This window comes from Microcaecilia unicolor, chromosome 12 (assembly GCF_901765095.1).
Source record: "Microcaecilia unicolor chromosome 12, aMicUni1.1, whole genome shotgun sequence".
NCBI lineage: Eukaryota > Metazoa > Chordata > Amphibia > Gymnophiona > Siphonopidae > Microcaecilia > Microcaecilia unicolor.
Genome location: NC_044042.1, coordinates 20,508,940 through 20,523,941, shown reverse-complemented (window position 1 = coordinate 20,523,941; position 15,002 = coordinate 20,508,940). Strand labels below are relative to the sequence as shown.

At 43.4% G+C, this 15,002-nt stretch overlaps 1 protein-coding gene across 1 annotated transcript in view; it reads right to left on the bottom strand.

The window, feature by feature from the left end:
• FKBP5 (FKBP prolyl isomerase 5) overlaps positions 1–15,002 on the bottom strand; it is a 95,274-nt gene that overhangs the window by 18,042 nt on the left and 62,230 nt on the right. Inside the window, 4 exon segments of the mRNA XM_030221271.1 lie at positions 2,310–2,466; positions 10,077–10,191; positions 10,732–10,874; positions 11,523–11,667. Of these exon segments, the coding sequence (XP_030077131.1) occupies positions 2,310–2,466; positions 10,077–10,191; positions 10,732–10,874; positions 11,523–11,667 (560 nt within the window).

Genomic DNA, 15,002 nt, shown 5'->3' with positions numbered 1-15,002 from the left:
CCATGAAGTTTTCACATCACATTAGCAAGAGGAACATCATAATTCTGAGTATAAAGTTTGCATTTAAGGAATTTGTTTTAAAGAAAGTAGTAGTAGTTTTTTTTTTTTTTAATTTGTATTTATTTATTGGTTTTGTATAATAACAAACATGTTGCTTATCAAACAGTCATTCACTGATACAATCCAAAATATTCCCGTCCCCCTCCCTCTCCCCACCCCCCCTCCCCAGCCGATTATACATTTAAGTTACATGTCATGTGGGTTAAGCTCCGATATTGAGTCCATAAGTTTTTTTTTTTTTTTAACTAAAAAATGCCTGTGGTGGACTGATTTAAGAAAGCTATGGTCAGCTCATTTTTTAAAAGTACGCGTGAGCCATGTCAAGTTTCCATGTTAAAATCCAGCAGTGGCCAGTGCCCATAGGGATCCTTTAACCTCTGTACTTCGCAGATGCACAATATGCAGTGTACCAAATACATTAGGATTTCAAAATGAAACCCCTGTACATAGTTCACTTGGTTCATTTTACTCCTGCCCTTGACATCACCACTTACCTTTTCATGAAGCATGGGCAGTTTTCAAAAATACTTTTTCCCAGAAGTAAACCATAGTTTACCTGCAGAAATCCCTTTGAAAACTGCCCCCAATATGAACAGTTAGGGAATAACCATGGTCACATACATCATATAAAAGGAAAATGCAACTAAGAACTCAGTAACTATGTACACACAATGCTTTGTTTTATATTATGTCTTCTGATTTTAGGTTTTAACCTTTGAACCCTGATGAAACACCTCCAATGCAAAAAAAAAAAAAAAAAAATTAAAATAGAGGTTTATTGTCTAAACATCAGAAAACACCACTTCCTCTATCAAGGTTTCACTCCTCTCCTGGCTTGCCTTGCATCTTCCACTCAGTTTCTGTGCTGATGCCTCTTAAGTGGCAAAATGATTCTACCAGAAAAGTTATCAAGCAATAGTATTTGTGGCCTGAAACACCTATACATATCATTTTTATATCCTCAAAGAACCCTTAATTAGCTGGAAAAGAAGCACTTAAATTTACAACCTCATATTCCTAAGAATAGAAGCCCTGCCTATGATACTCAGACCCAGATGCACTAAACTTTAACGACCCTTTAACGAAGAAATTTTCAACCGTAGCATGCATTAAAGGCCATTTTCCGACGACGCTACCAGCTAACGAAAACGGAATGCAAACGAGTAACTACCATTGCAATGTGGACAATTCGGGATGCACTAACGATTGCACCGAATCATTTACCGCGATATATTTAACGTGAGGTCAGAGCTGTCGTTAAGGCCTGAGCTGTCATACAGACACGCCGCTGCTCCCCGCTTCCGCCTGCAGCATAAAAATCCAAGCTGGCATGTTTGAAAATATAAGTGAGATTAAATAACCAACACAAACACGTGGCTCCCTGCTTCCCCCTGCATAGAATAGAAAATCAAAACAAAAATCAAAAAAGGATCGGGAGGGTGCAAACGCACTCGTCAGGAGCATCCTGTATGGACGGCCTTGCCCCCCTCCCCCCGAGGTCCCAGCTGCTCCCCGCTTCCCCCTGCATTAAAAAATCAAAATTTTAGCAGCCCTGACCCCCCCCCTCCCTTCCCACTTTCTCCCACAGCTCCGCCTCCCGCCATCCTCCGCCCCCATGCCCCACCCCCCTGAAGTCATCGCCGCTGCTCCCTCCTCCGCCTTACCGGGCCTGCATAGCGCCTCTCACCTCTGTGTGAAGGCGCTGCACGGGCAAGAACATCTGATCGCCGCCGAGTCTTCAGGATGTCTGCTTTCCTGACCTGGGCCCGCCCTCGCCTTTGCCCCCTCCCGATCCTTTTTTGTTTTGATTTTCTATTTTATGCAGGGGGAAGCAGGGAGCCACGTGTTTGTGTTGGTTATTTAATCTCACTTATATTTTCAAACATGCCAGCTTGGATTTTTATGCTGCAGGGGGAAGCGGGGAGCAGCGGCGTGTCTGTATGACAGCTCAGGCCTTAACGACAGCTCTGACCTCACGTTAAATATATCGCGGTAAATGATTCGGTGCAATCGTCGGTATGGTTAGTGCATCCCGAATTACAATGGTAGTTACTTGTTTGCATTCTGTTTTCGTTAGCTGGTAGCGTCGTCGGAAAATGGCCTTTAATGCATGCTACGGTTGAAAATTTCTTCGTTAAAGGGTCGTTAAAGTTTAGTGCATCTGGGCCTTAATCCTGCCCTTTAGCACCCTTGCTGTTCAAGGTGTCATGCTCCTTTCTCCTCTCCCTCCAAATCAGACTGTTTCTTACCGTGGCCCCAGGTGTAGGATACAGATCTCCCCCCGCTGCATCTTCTCAAGTGCTCTGTCAAGTCCAATCGGAATGTCATGGTCTTCACCCTCTCCGATGATAAAAGTCACATCTCGACAGTCAAATATCTGGCCACCGAAGCTCCCTTCTAGATGGACTATTTAAAAAAAAATGCAATTTGAAATTACTTTTTTCTTTATGGGATGTGAAATAATAAACATCAATTCTTGTTGTGTGTGAATGACTGGAGGATACAAGCAGCATCATTTATGCAGTTATGTAGTGTATGGAGTGTTCTACCAGATAAATCATTTGGTTACATCTTCATAGTAACTTAGTAAATAAAAAATAAAAAAAGACTAACAAGGCCTATCCAGTCTGCTGAGCAAAATGTTTAGAGCTGTTAACATCTCTCCAATGATATCAAAAGGCATCTGAAGCTAGTGTGATACCATTCCATGTAAAGAGATCCTTTGGGTTTACTCAACAATCTTTTGAATTCCATTACTGTTTTTTGTCACCATTTCCTTCACAAGGCTATTCTATGCATCCTATCAGAATGGCTGCTCTCCAATTCCAAAGGAAAGCTTTCCTAAATAACTATTATTAGGACTCCAATGCCCTAAGCACAATGAAATTAAGTACCTAACTCAGGGTACATAGTCACTGGTGCCCAAGAATATAGGTTTGAAGGTTTCTTAATACTATGCTATAACCACTCAGCTAAGCTGTCAAACATAAAAATGATATGCTAACAGAAAGGCTGAGTACCTGCATCCTGTATTATTTACTACATTTAATGAGCCAGATAAGTCATATTATATTACACACACACACATATATATATACCAGGGGCGTAGCTATGGGTGGGCCTGGGTGGGCCCAGGCCCACCCAATTTCGGCCCGGGCCCGCCCACCCAAACTACTGCAGCAGCGCGAACTACGGAGACAGCACCCGCTTGCGCTCTGGCTCAGCTCTCTCCAGGTACCTTAATCTTTCCAGGGCAGCCCGATTTCGGCAGCTCAGACTCGCCCATCACCCAAGCGCACACAACTCTCTGACTGCAGTAGCGCAGCAGCCTACACGTCGCATCATCAGCGCTTCTTAGTAGTTGCTGTTTTCCTCCATCCTATACGGACGTGGCTGTGCGCGCGGGGGGGGGGGGTGTGCTCAGCCTCGCTTTCGCTCCGCTCCTTCCGCTCACTAGTGGTGGCAACTCACTCAACTAGCATCTGAGGCCGGAGGGCGGGCACAGCTGCACACGTGCACGCACGGCACGTAGGGTTAGTGCGAGCCTCAGCCTGCTCTGGCCCTGCCCTGAAAAGTGGGAAATTGGGAAAGAAAGGTTCTCTTCGAAATGCGAATCGAAAAGATCATTCCAGAATCGATTCACTTTACTGCCAACTCCAAGCAGCAGCAGCAGCTGCCAGCCCAGCCCGACCAGCAGCAGGTAATAAAATTGACAAATGGTTTTTTTTTTTTTTACATTACAAGTTTTATATGGCATAATATTTAAAACTATTGTTTTTTTTTCCACATTAAGTAAGTGGTTTATGTTGATGCAGGGCAGCTGTTGGGCAGAATACTTATAAATTCATCATCAAGTGCATTCTAAGGCATTATTTTGTAGTATTCCAATTATTTTATTTTGTATTATTTTGTAGTATTCCAAGAAACAGTACTCATGTCTTTTTCTCTATATCTATCTATCTCTATATCTATATATATAGTGCCCACCCATATTAGCTCTGGGCCCACCCAAAATGTCAGGTCTGGCTACACCACTGATATATACACACACACAGAGTTATTTTTCCATGGATGTCTCATCTTACTCCTCCTCTCCCACTTTCTTCTAGAAGAAATCAATGCAGTGCTGTAGGACCAATTAGAAGAGATGATGGCACCCATTTCACAAGCCTCAATTAGCAGGAATGCCTGTTGGGAATGTACGAGTTTTCCCATCCTTTAAGACTGCTTTCTACAGGACTTGAATACTCATGCAAGCATGGCATCACCATTGGAGTTTATTTCTAGGTGAAGGAATACAACTCCTTGGGGAAGTGGGAGGGCTGTGAAGATTCAAGTCCTGCTGTCCTCTAAGATCATCCCTTACAGGTAACTTTGTTTTCACCAAAGGACATGCAGGAGTGTGAACTCTCACACATGGGACTTCTTAGCTGCAGGCTGTTTTCAACAGAAAAAGAGGAAAGAACATAAGTGGTCCTGCAACACGCAGACACCAACATGTCTGGAGGCAAAGACCATTTTTATCAGTCTCTCCGTTTTTTTTTTTTTTTTTTTGAAAGACAGCCTGAAACTGAAAGAGAAGGGTCTAGGGGGGATGAAAATGGATTCTGCACGCCAAATGGATTCTGGAGAACTGTCTGCAAACCCTACTGTTGAATCGGCAGTCCTGTTCTAGGGAGTAATGGGATGTGAATGTATGGACAGATGTCCATGTTACAGCTCTGCAAATTTCCTCCATGGAGGCTGTTCATAAGTGGGCTACTGATGTAGCTGTGACTGACATTATGAGCCATGACATGACCCTTTACAGTCAGTCCAGCCTGGGCATAAGTGAACAAAATGCAGTCTGCTAGCCAATTGGAAAGAGTGCATTTACCAGTGGCAGTCCCCAACCTGTTAGGGTTAAAAAAAAAAAAAAAAAAGCTGAGTGAACTTTCTATGGGTTTTAGTCCACTCAGGATATAAGACCAAGGCTCCCTTGCAGCCCAAAATGTGCAGTGCACTTTCATCTTTATAGGCATGCGGTTTTAAAAAAAGTTGAAAAGACTATTGACTGGTTAAGGAGAACACCAATAACTTTAAGAAGGAACTTTGGATGGGTACAAAAAAACCACTCTTGTATTTGAAAAAAAACTTGTCAATAATGCGCTAAACATTACCAGCTAAATGAGACTCGCACGCTCAATGCCGAGCTATGTCCAGGCACCGGTACTGAATATCTGCATCTGACTGGACATGTATTGGCTGCTGCTGGAGTTTATTGGCCAGGACCCACATAAGGGGATCTTAATTTCCTCTCTTCCCCCCCCCCCCCCCCCCCTCAGATTCTGTACTGACATTTTAGCCCCCTCCCCAGCATGACCTGACCCCTCACATACGAGAAGACCTCTCTGACATGACCCAATCCCCCCACCTCCAGAAGTAGACCCCCCCAAAAAGGCCACCTCCTGGCCTTCCCCAAGAGATGCCCCCTCCCGCACACCAGCATGTCCCCTTTTAACAGCGCTGGTAGTCTACTGGTTATCCGGGACACAGCAAACCTCACTCACTCCTGTCCCTAACAGATGCCAATAAAAAGTGGCCACTGTGACCTCTAGCCTATCTTCCTGACAAACTAAATGAAATGAGAGCTCTTTCAGAGGCTACAGGGAAAGAATCTATACAGTGACAGGAACTTATACAGTTTAACAGCAAAAAGCAAGGGAAAAAAAAAGATGCCCATGAGAACTGTGAAGAAACACATTCTAATGGAGGCTCTGTGGAAAACAAAAGACTGGTGTGGTCCGATGAGACAGTGGTAGGTGAGACGTGCGAGAGGGTGCACAAGCACAGCTGAGCAAGCTCAAAAGTTATGTCAACGAGTTCTGGAGTAATATTCTTATTTTGGGCTCCGCTGGACAATGTCACTCATGTGAGAAACACTGCTTGAAGGGGGAACTTGAACTTGTTCTCTCATTACTAACAGCAGTTTGTAATAGCAAGTGGTCTTCAATGCAGGTTTTGAGATTAAAATGAGAGGCTTCAGAAGTGGAAAATCTCTAAGTACAATTTTTTTTAAGCAGTAGAGGAGTGTGGTAGCCGTCGGTCTCAATCAGTGATGGCTGTATACAAACATCTATATACAAGAAACCCACAGACAGATGCAGCTACCTCCACAACTCCAGCTTCCATCCTTCACATACAAAAAGATCCATCATTTACAGCCAAGCCACAAGATACCACCGTATCTGCTCTGACCCAGGGGACAGAGACAGACACCTTAAAAGCCTGACTGCATCCTTCAAACAGAAAGGCTACAACCCCAAAATAATCTCCAAGAATATTGCCTCTTCCCTCAAAACACCCAGGGGGAATCTGCTACAGTACAAGGAGAAAAAAGCCACAGACAGAATCCCCCTTGTAGTGACATACAATCCAGAGCTGGAAAAACTGAGGAAAATCATAAGAGATCTACAACCTATACTCCAGGAGGATGAATTACTGAAAAAGATATTCCCATCCCCACCAGTACTGGCCTTCCGACAGCCACCCAACTTAAAACACAAGCTAATCAGAAGTAAACTTCCATCACAGACTGAAAAGGAACAGAAGGGCACACTTCCCTGTAATTTATCCAGTTGCAAACTATGCCAAAACATTTCACAGGACCCCACAGTCATCCACAAAGGAAAGATATTCAACATAAAGGAATCTTTCACTTGCTCATCTTCCAATGTGGTATATATCATTCAGTGTAAAAAATGTAACGAAGGATGCTATATTGGAGAAACAGGCCAGATACTTAAGACAAGATTCAATTACATAGACATCACATGAACAATACTGGTGCCAGTAGGGCTCCCACCCCTGTTGGTCAGCATTTTACAGGACCAGGACACTGTACCAGTGATTTCACAGTGAGAATCCTGAAAGGTAACTTTAAAACCATACAAGAACGTAAGACCTTTGAAGTCAGAATGATTGAATATTTTAACACCCAACAGAAAGGACTTAACAAGGATCTAGGTTTCCTAGCCCATTATAAACCATAAAGCTGTATTTCTCTGTTGATCACCCTCCCCTCACCTATCCACACCCATCCTGTTAGAATATCAATGATATGCTTTGATGTCCCCATGCATACCTCCTACCCACCCCCATCCTCCCACCCTGTCAGACTGTCATAGTAATGCTTGAATGTTTTCACTTATATACACTTCAGCTAGCACATTTGCTTATTTCCGATCTGACGAAGGGCAACCTTCGAAAGCTAATCAAGAAATGTATTAAGTTATGTCCAATAAAAAAGGTATCATCTTATTTTCTTTTCCATGTTTTATTTTGTTTGATTTCTATTGATAATTTTAAGCAGTAGAAAGGGTGCTGCAAATCTGTGCTAAAAAGAGACTAAACCCGAGTTGGATGATAGCTCTAATGACACAAATGCTGCAGAAACAAAGCCTGCTGTTTTTCTCAAATAAAGAGAGGAGCTCTTTGCTGTTTAAAAGCATATCCAGAGGATAAAGGTTTCATCTGGATCAACGCAGGATGAGATGCTGCAGTCAGCCAGTCCATGGAGCATCTCCTCAGAGGCAGCACTGCTTTCTCATTGTTCTCTGTGTGCCTAAGGCGAGATTGTTGGGGTTTTTCTTGGAAGAGCACAGAACACTGTGTTCTGACTGGCTGGCACATGAATTCGATGTTCTGACAGCAATTTGTACTTTGATTATAATAAAAGGAAAGAAACAAAAACTGGAATGCAAGAATTCACAGTGCCCCCCCCCCCCCCCCCCACACACACACATTGGGGATTAAGACACAGATCTGTACTCGGCTTGAAATCAATGACTGCACTGCCCTGAAATGAGGTTAATGTTGCTCAGCAAATCTTGTGAAACCTGTGGCTACCCTCAGGAGTGCTAAAGGGAAAAACTTGGAGCTGGTGCTATACTACCTTCAGAGGAGATACACCAGAACAGAAATGCCACATAGTAAGTGCTTCTTATTTGCACAGAGCACAGATTCAACAGACTGCCTCTGACCATCTGTTTTGGTGTTCCCACAGACTCGAGTCAACCTGGACAGGCTCAGTCAAACCTAGATTTTTAAAACCTCTCTCATACTGCATTCAGAGATGTGAAGTTTCCCATTAGAATTGCTCCCCATCCTCTTTCCGTCAAAGAGAGAAAAACGACTGTAAAGGAACAGACTTAAGAAATCCTGGACTTTGCCATCTTATCCTTGGTCAACTGAACAAGCTAATCCAACCCTGGTTATGACTTAGTACATACATGAATATTCTTAGGGAAATCAGTTGAAATATCAGAACTACAAACGTAGGTATTTTATCTTGTTTCAAGATTTAAAAACAAAATACAGATAGAATAAGCAGCTCTACAGGGCTGGCTGACTGACTACCTACCTCCTGGAGTAGAATCTTAACATCCTAGGAAGCAGACACTTCAAAAAGAGACTCGGGCGCCAATGCACAAAGGCAGCTGTAAAATACGGCTGCCTCAATAAAATTTAGCAACTAGCAAACAATGAGCGATGCATAAAGGGGATCACATGCAAATGAGCTACACGGATCCCCCTTTGTGCATCGCTCGCTGTTTGCGAGTCTGAGCTGTCACATGCATTTGACAGCCAGTGCACCGGACCCAGACCCCCCCCTCCCCCCCGAACACAGACAAGAAACCCTGGTGGTGTGGTGGGCCCCCGGACCTCCCCCTGATACGCCTAACTCCTCCCCTGCACCCCTGACAAAACTCCCTGGGGGTGGGGATGGGAATTGGTGTCCACTGGGACCACCAGGGATTTTTAGGGGGGGTCAGGAGGGGGCATGAGTGGAGGGTCAGGATGCGGTCCACTGGACCACTAGGGATGCCAAAATGTTCCGGGGGGGGAGGGGGGTCTGTGCATGAGCACCTATCTTATGAGAGGCAGCCTGCTTGCACTACTATACAGCACAAGCAGACTGCTGCCCATGACAGCTCCAGACCTGCCATAAAATTTTGCACGTTCAAGTAGGTGCTCCGTACACAGAACTGTCTGTGTATTACTCAGAATTTTCATTTTAATACTAATGAGTTCCTTGTAATGCACTGGGTTTTCAGTAGCTGCTAACATAGGAGCCAACTTTTCAAAATTATTGTGGGTGCTAAGCCCAGTGGAAATAACCCCTCCCTGGACACATACAAGGAATTTTCTCAATATTGGGGGTACTCAAGCACCCACAGCAACCACAGAGTTGGCTCCTATGGCTGCCAACAGCACACGTTAGAGCCAAGGGAAAACCCCTTCGGTTACAGCCAAGGAAAAACCCCTTCGTGCATAACTCGCTAAATAATGTTTGCTTCAAATTGGCTACAAACAGCAGGGTAAGCTTTGTGTATCAGGCCCTCAGACTTTCAAACACTGCCTGCTTAACACTCCACTGTTAATTGCTGCCAAAGACAAACTGAGCTTTTGTTATCCTGAATAGCTGGAGAGCTCTGTAATCATACCTGCTTTAAACAAGAATATGTTTTGGTCCCAGTAAACCAAAGATCATACATCCCAGTAATTTAGGGAAGAAAGAATAGCCTCTCCACCACCCTCCCCATCCACCTAGAGGACACACATCTATCTAATCATACCCACATGAATGCCTGCCTACCACCATCAAGTAACCCCTACAACAAACAGACCACTCCATGGAAACCTGGGCCTAGTAAATGCCAGATCAGCCAACAGAAAATTTCCTATGATTCATGATGGCATCAGTGAACATCACCTGGACATCATGGCTGAACTATGCCCCACAGGATTCACTATCCTGCACCAAACAAGACTAGGGAAGCACAGTGGAGGGCTAGCAGTCAAACTGTGCAGAATCTCCATCCCCCCAGCCGTCTGAGTCGCCATACAATTGTGATTACCATATCACAAAGCTGAATATCAACCAGTCCTGCCAGTAAACTGCTCAGAAGCTGAAACAAAAAGAAATATTTTCTCTTCAACTTTGTAGCACCGCAATCAAGAATCTCAAAACTCACTTTCCACTGTTGCCCCCTCATTAGGATTGGAATACCCCTCTCCTTTCTGTTTGATCCTCCTGATGATGCCTCCATCCTCAAACAGATCCTCTCCTTTGAAATCCAGCAGCTCAACCTGGAAAGGGCAAGAACCATGGATAAGAACCCAACTACTAAAAAGAGTAAGGAACAAGGGACAAAGTTAGAAAAAAAAAAAAAAAGGAAGGGCCTGACAGTGAGCAGGAATAGCAGATTGACTTAATTTAGGCTGGTCCTACTCTACCCCCAACTCCACCCCTGAACCTGCCCCTCTGTTTCTCCATCTTAACCTTTCCCTACATATGCCCCTGCTACTACCACTCCTAGTATCACCCCAGTATCTGTTCTCCTCCTTCTCCTATCACATCTTCTGCATCAGCTCCCAGCCCCTTCACTCCCATCCTCAGCCTACATTTCCACCGGTCCCTCTGCAAGAGCGCCCAGCTCCCTTTTCACAGGCACAGGCACACTGGTGATCTGCAAGGGCCAACTTCTACATGGAATGTTGCTAGTGGAATAGCAACATTCCATGTTTATATATAAAAACAGAGGACATGGCACAAATATACTTTCACACATATATATGTACACAAAGAAACTCAGGTATATCTTAAAAGACAGTGAACCACATACTCACCTCAAACAAAAGGGTTGCATTGGGTGGAATTTTGGGGACACTACCAGCAGCACCATAAGCGTACTCAGGTTTACAGTGCAATAGGCAGACCTCCCCTCTGGTCATGGTGGCCACACCAATGTCCCAGGCCTTGATTACCTGCCCTGTGAGAAAGGAGAAGCTTGTCTGTTTGTAATATCATGGCATGACAAGTGTTTTTAAAGCATTATCCTTTCACTATGCATCATGTTCAAGTTTTATGGCTAACATAACAAAACTTCTTCTAACAGGACTAAAGAATATACTAGTTGCCCATAGGGCAAGCAAACAAATCTTGAAAATGCCTCCATCTTGAGACCACTGCTGTTAAAAACAGCAGTTCAGGCACTCTGAATATTACCTCCATAATTTACTACTACTACTACTACTTGACATTTCTAAAGCGCTACTAGGGTTACGCAGCGCTGTACAATTTAACATAGAAGGACAGTCCCTGCTCAAAGGAGCTTACAATCTAAAGGACACATGTACAGTCAGTCAAATAGGGGCAGTCTAGATTTCCTGAAAGGTATAAAGGTTAGGTGCCGAAAGCAACATTGAAGAGGTGGGCTTTGAGCAATAATTTGAAGATGGGTAGGGAGGGGGCTTGGCGTAAGGGCTCATGAAGTTTATTCCAAGCATAATTTATAGAACAATGGCTTTATGATTCTGATTATAAATGCCAAGACCACAAAAACTGGAATCTTAAATTGACCACTTTTGTTTCCTCTCTACATGTTCTAGAAGTCAGATTTAAAGATGAAGCTGCTTACCTTTGCCAAGACTAAAAACAAATTGTTCATTTCGATCACGGCTTGAATCAAATTTTTTCCCACTAGCCAGCTTCCCTTTGTAATGAACATACACTTTATCACCAATCATTGGTCTCTCATTACTGATTCCAGCCCGTTTCACAATCTGAAAAATAGAGAGATAACCAAGGTGAGCAGGAGAGAGACAGAGCAATGTGCTGAGAGATTTCTAGGCTGAATAAGATAAAGGGATGCCATGTTTCACAGAAATTCTCAGGCCAAGGAGGACAAAATGATTCAGTAAGAGTTAACATATGTAAGGAACATCAGGATAAGTACAAAGAACTTAATGCACACAGAAAAGGTATAATGAAGGGCAACAAAGATGGTTAAGGGTATATTTAAAAAAGGTTCCAGAGGGAATCCAGGAAATTATAGACCGGTGAGCCTGATGTTGGTGCCGGGCAAAATGATAGAGGCTATTATAAAAAAAAAACAAAATTATACAGCATATTCAAAAGCATGGATTAATGAGACAAAGCCAACATGGATTTAGTGAAGGGAAATCTTGCCTCACCAATCTATTACATTTCTTTGAAGGGTGAACAAATATGTGGATAAGGGCGAGCCAGTTGATATTGTGTATCTGGATTTTCAAAAGGCGTTTGACAAAGTACCTCATGAAAGACTCCAGAGGAAATTGGAGAGTCATGGGATAGGAGGGTAGTGTCCTATTGTGCATTAAAAACTGGTTAAGAGATAGGAAACAGAGAGTAGGGGTAAATGGTCAGTATTCTCAATGGAGAAGGCTAGATAGTGGGTGTCCCCAGGGGTCTGTGATGGGACCACTGCTTTTTAACATATTTATAAATGACCTAGAGATGGGAGTAACTAGTGAGGTAATTAAATTTACTGATGACACAAAGTTATTTGTTAAATTGCGAAAGGATTGTGAAAAATTACAAGAGGACCGTACGAGACTGGGAGTCTAAATGTCAGATGACTTTTAATGTGAACAAGTGCAAAATGATGCATGTGGGAAAGAGAAACCCAAACTATAGCTATGTCATGCAAGGTTCCACGTTAGGAGTCACCGACCAAGAAAGGGATCTCAGCGTCATTGTCGATGATAAGTTGAAGCCCTCTGCTCAGTGTGCTGCAGTGGCTAAGAAAGCAAATAGAATGTTAGGTATTATTAGGAAAGGAATGGAAAACAAAAGTGAGGACGTTATAATGCCTTTGTATCGTTCCATGATGCGACTACACCTCGAATATTATGTTCAGTTCTGGTCGCCGCATCTCAAAAAAAGATATAGTGGAATTAGAAAAGGTACAGAGAAGGGCAACAAAAATGATAAAGGGGATGGGATGACTTTCCTATAAGGAAAGGCTGAAGTGTCTAGGGCTCTTCAGCTTGGAGAAAAGACAGCTGAGGGGAGATATAATAGAGGTCTATAAAATAATGAGTGGAGTGGAACGGGTAGATGTGAATGGTTTGTTTACTCTTTCCAAAAATACAAGGACTAGGGGGCATGCGATGAAGCTACAAAGCAGTAAATTTAATACAAATCGGAGGAAAACTTTCTTCACTCAACATGTAATTAAACTCTGGAATTCGTTGTCAGAGAATGTAGTAAAGGTGGTTAGCTTAGTGGGGTTTTAAAAAGGTCTGGACAGCTTCCTACAGGAAAAGTCCAAAGACCATTATTAAATTGACTTGGGGAAAAGTCACTGAACAACATACAACAGGAAATAGGGACAGAGGTATATGAAATCATTAGGGGTCAATTCTTTCAACTGCCCAAGGTTTTGCAGGTTCATATGAAGAACCAATAATTCATTTTAAAGGAAACTCCCTTATCTCTTCAGTTTTCCTTCAAATATTCAGGTCAGCAAGGGTCTCAATATTCAAAGTGATTTAGACGCTAACCGGTTAAATTGCTTAGTCGAGGCTAGACACTAATATTCAGCGGCACTTAACCAGCTAAGTGCCACTGAATATCATGGTTAGCACTGAACACAAAGCTGGCTATGCTGGGGGTGGAGTGAGCAACTGGCAGTTTAAATACTGATATTCATTCCTTAAGCTGCCAAGTTTAACACAAAAATGGGACTGCACCCATGGCTGCTTAAGTGATGATCATCAACTAAAGGGTAAATTAAGCCTTACCCGCTAATTTGCTTTCCTTTAGTCCCTCCGGACCGGCCCAGAATATGACTGATGGGTTGTAAACGCCTTCCAGCAGTTGGAGACTGAGAAAAAAAACTGTGACTCTAGCAAGCCAATAAGAGCCCTTGCCAGCTAGAGAAAGATCCAGTAATAAAGTACCAAAATAGAAGTAAACTGAAAGAAGAAATAAATGGTTTGTGCATCCCAAAACCTGAGCAGCTACTGGCACATTGCCAATATAGGGTGAGTGCCTGCAAACATACTGTGTCCAAAGATATGCCCCTGCATATCAGGATACTTAAAGATCCAGAAAAGGTATTGTTTTCTTTTTTTTTAAAATAAAGAAATAACTAAAACACCAGCAACACAGCTCCGAATAAAGAAATATCTTCCAACTTTTGAAACCGAAAACACCTGAAGGGAGGGATTTGGGCCGGTCTGGAGGGACTAAAGGAAAGCAAATTAGCAGGTAAGGTCTAATTTACCCTTCCTTAGCGTCCCTCCAGACCGGCCCAGAATGTGAATGATGGGAAATAACAAAGCAGTTAAATTATGGGAGGGACCCTAGCAGCCCCTCCGTCAAGACATGTGCCCCGAAAACAACTTGCTGACGACTCACAACGTCCAAGCGATAGTGCTTAGAAAAAGAATGCAAAGACAACCAAGTCGCCGCCCTACAAATGTCCTCCGGAGGCACCAGACAACGCTCTGCCCAAGAAGCTGCCTGACCTCTTCTAGAGTGAGCCTTAACATGCTCTGGAACAGTCTTCCTGGAAAGATGGTAAGCTGAGGCAATCATCTCTTTAAGCCACCGAGAAATAGTGGCCTTAGAAGCCATAAATCCTTTGCGTGAACCTCCGATCTGAACAAATGATCGGAATGCTGAATCTCATCTGTAGACTTGAGATACTGCTTCAACACCTGTTTGACATATAAACGCTTCAAATGACGCTGCTCCTCTGAACTGGCGAAAGAGCCTAACACAGGCAATACGAGCGGTTCAGATACATGAAAACGAGTGACAACCTTAGGAAGAAAGGAAGGAACTGGTCGCAAACTACCCGATCGGGACAGAACTCCAAAAATGGAGATCTACACGACAGCACCTGCAACTCCGAAACTCGCCTAGCCAAAACCACGACTACCAAAAACACTGTATTCAGAGTCAAGTCTTTCAAGGAACAAGACGACAAAGGCTCGAAGGGAGGCTTAGTAAGAACCGAAAGCACTAAATTCATATCCCAACGAAGAAAGGAACATTGAGACGGGGGACAAAGGAGATTAACCTCCTTCAAAAAAAAAACAGAGAACATCCGGATGTGTAGCTAGAG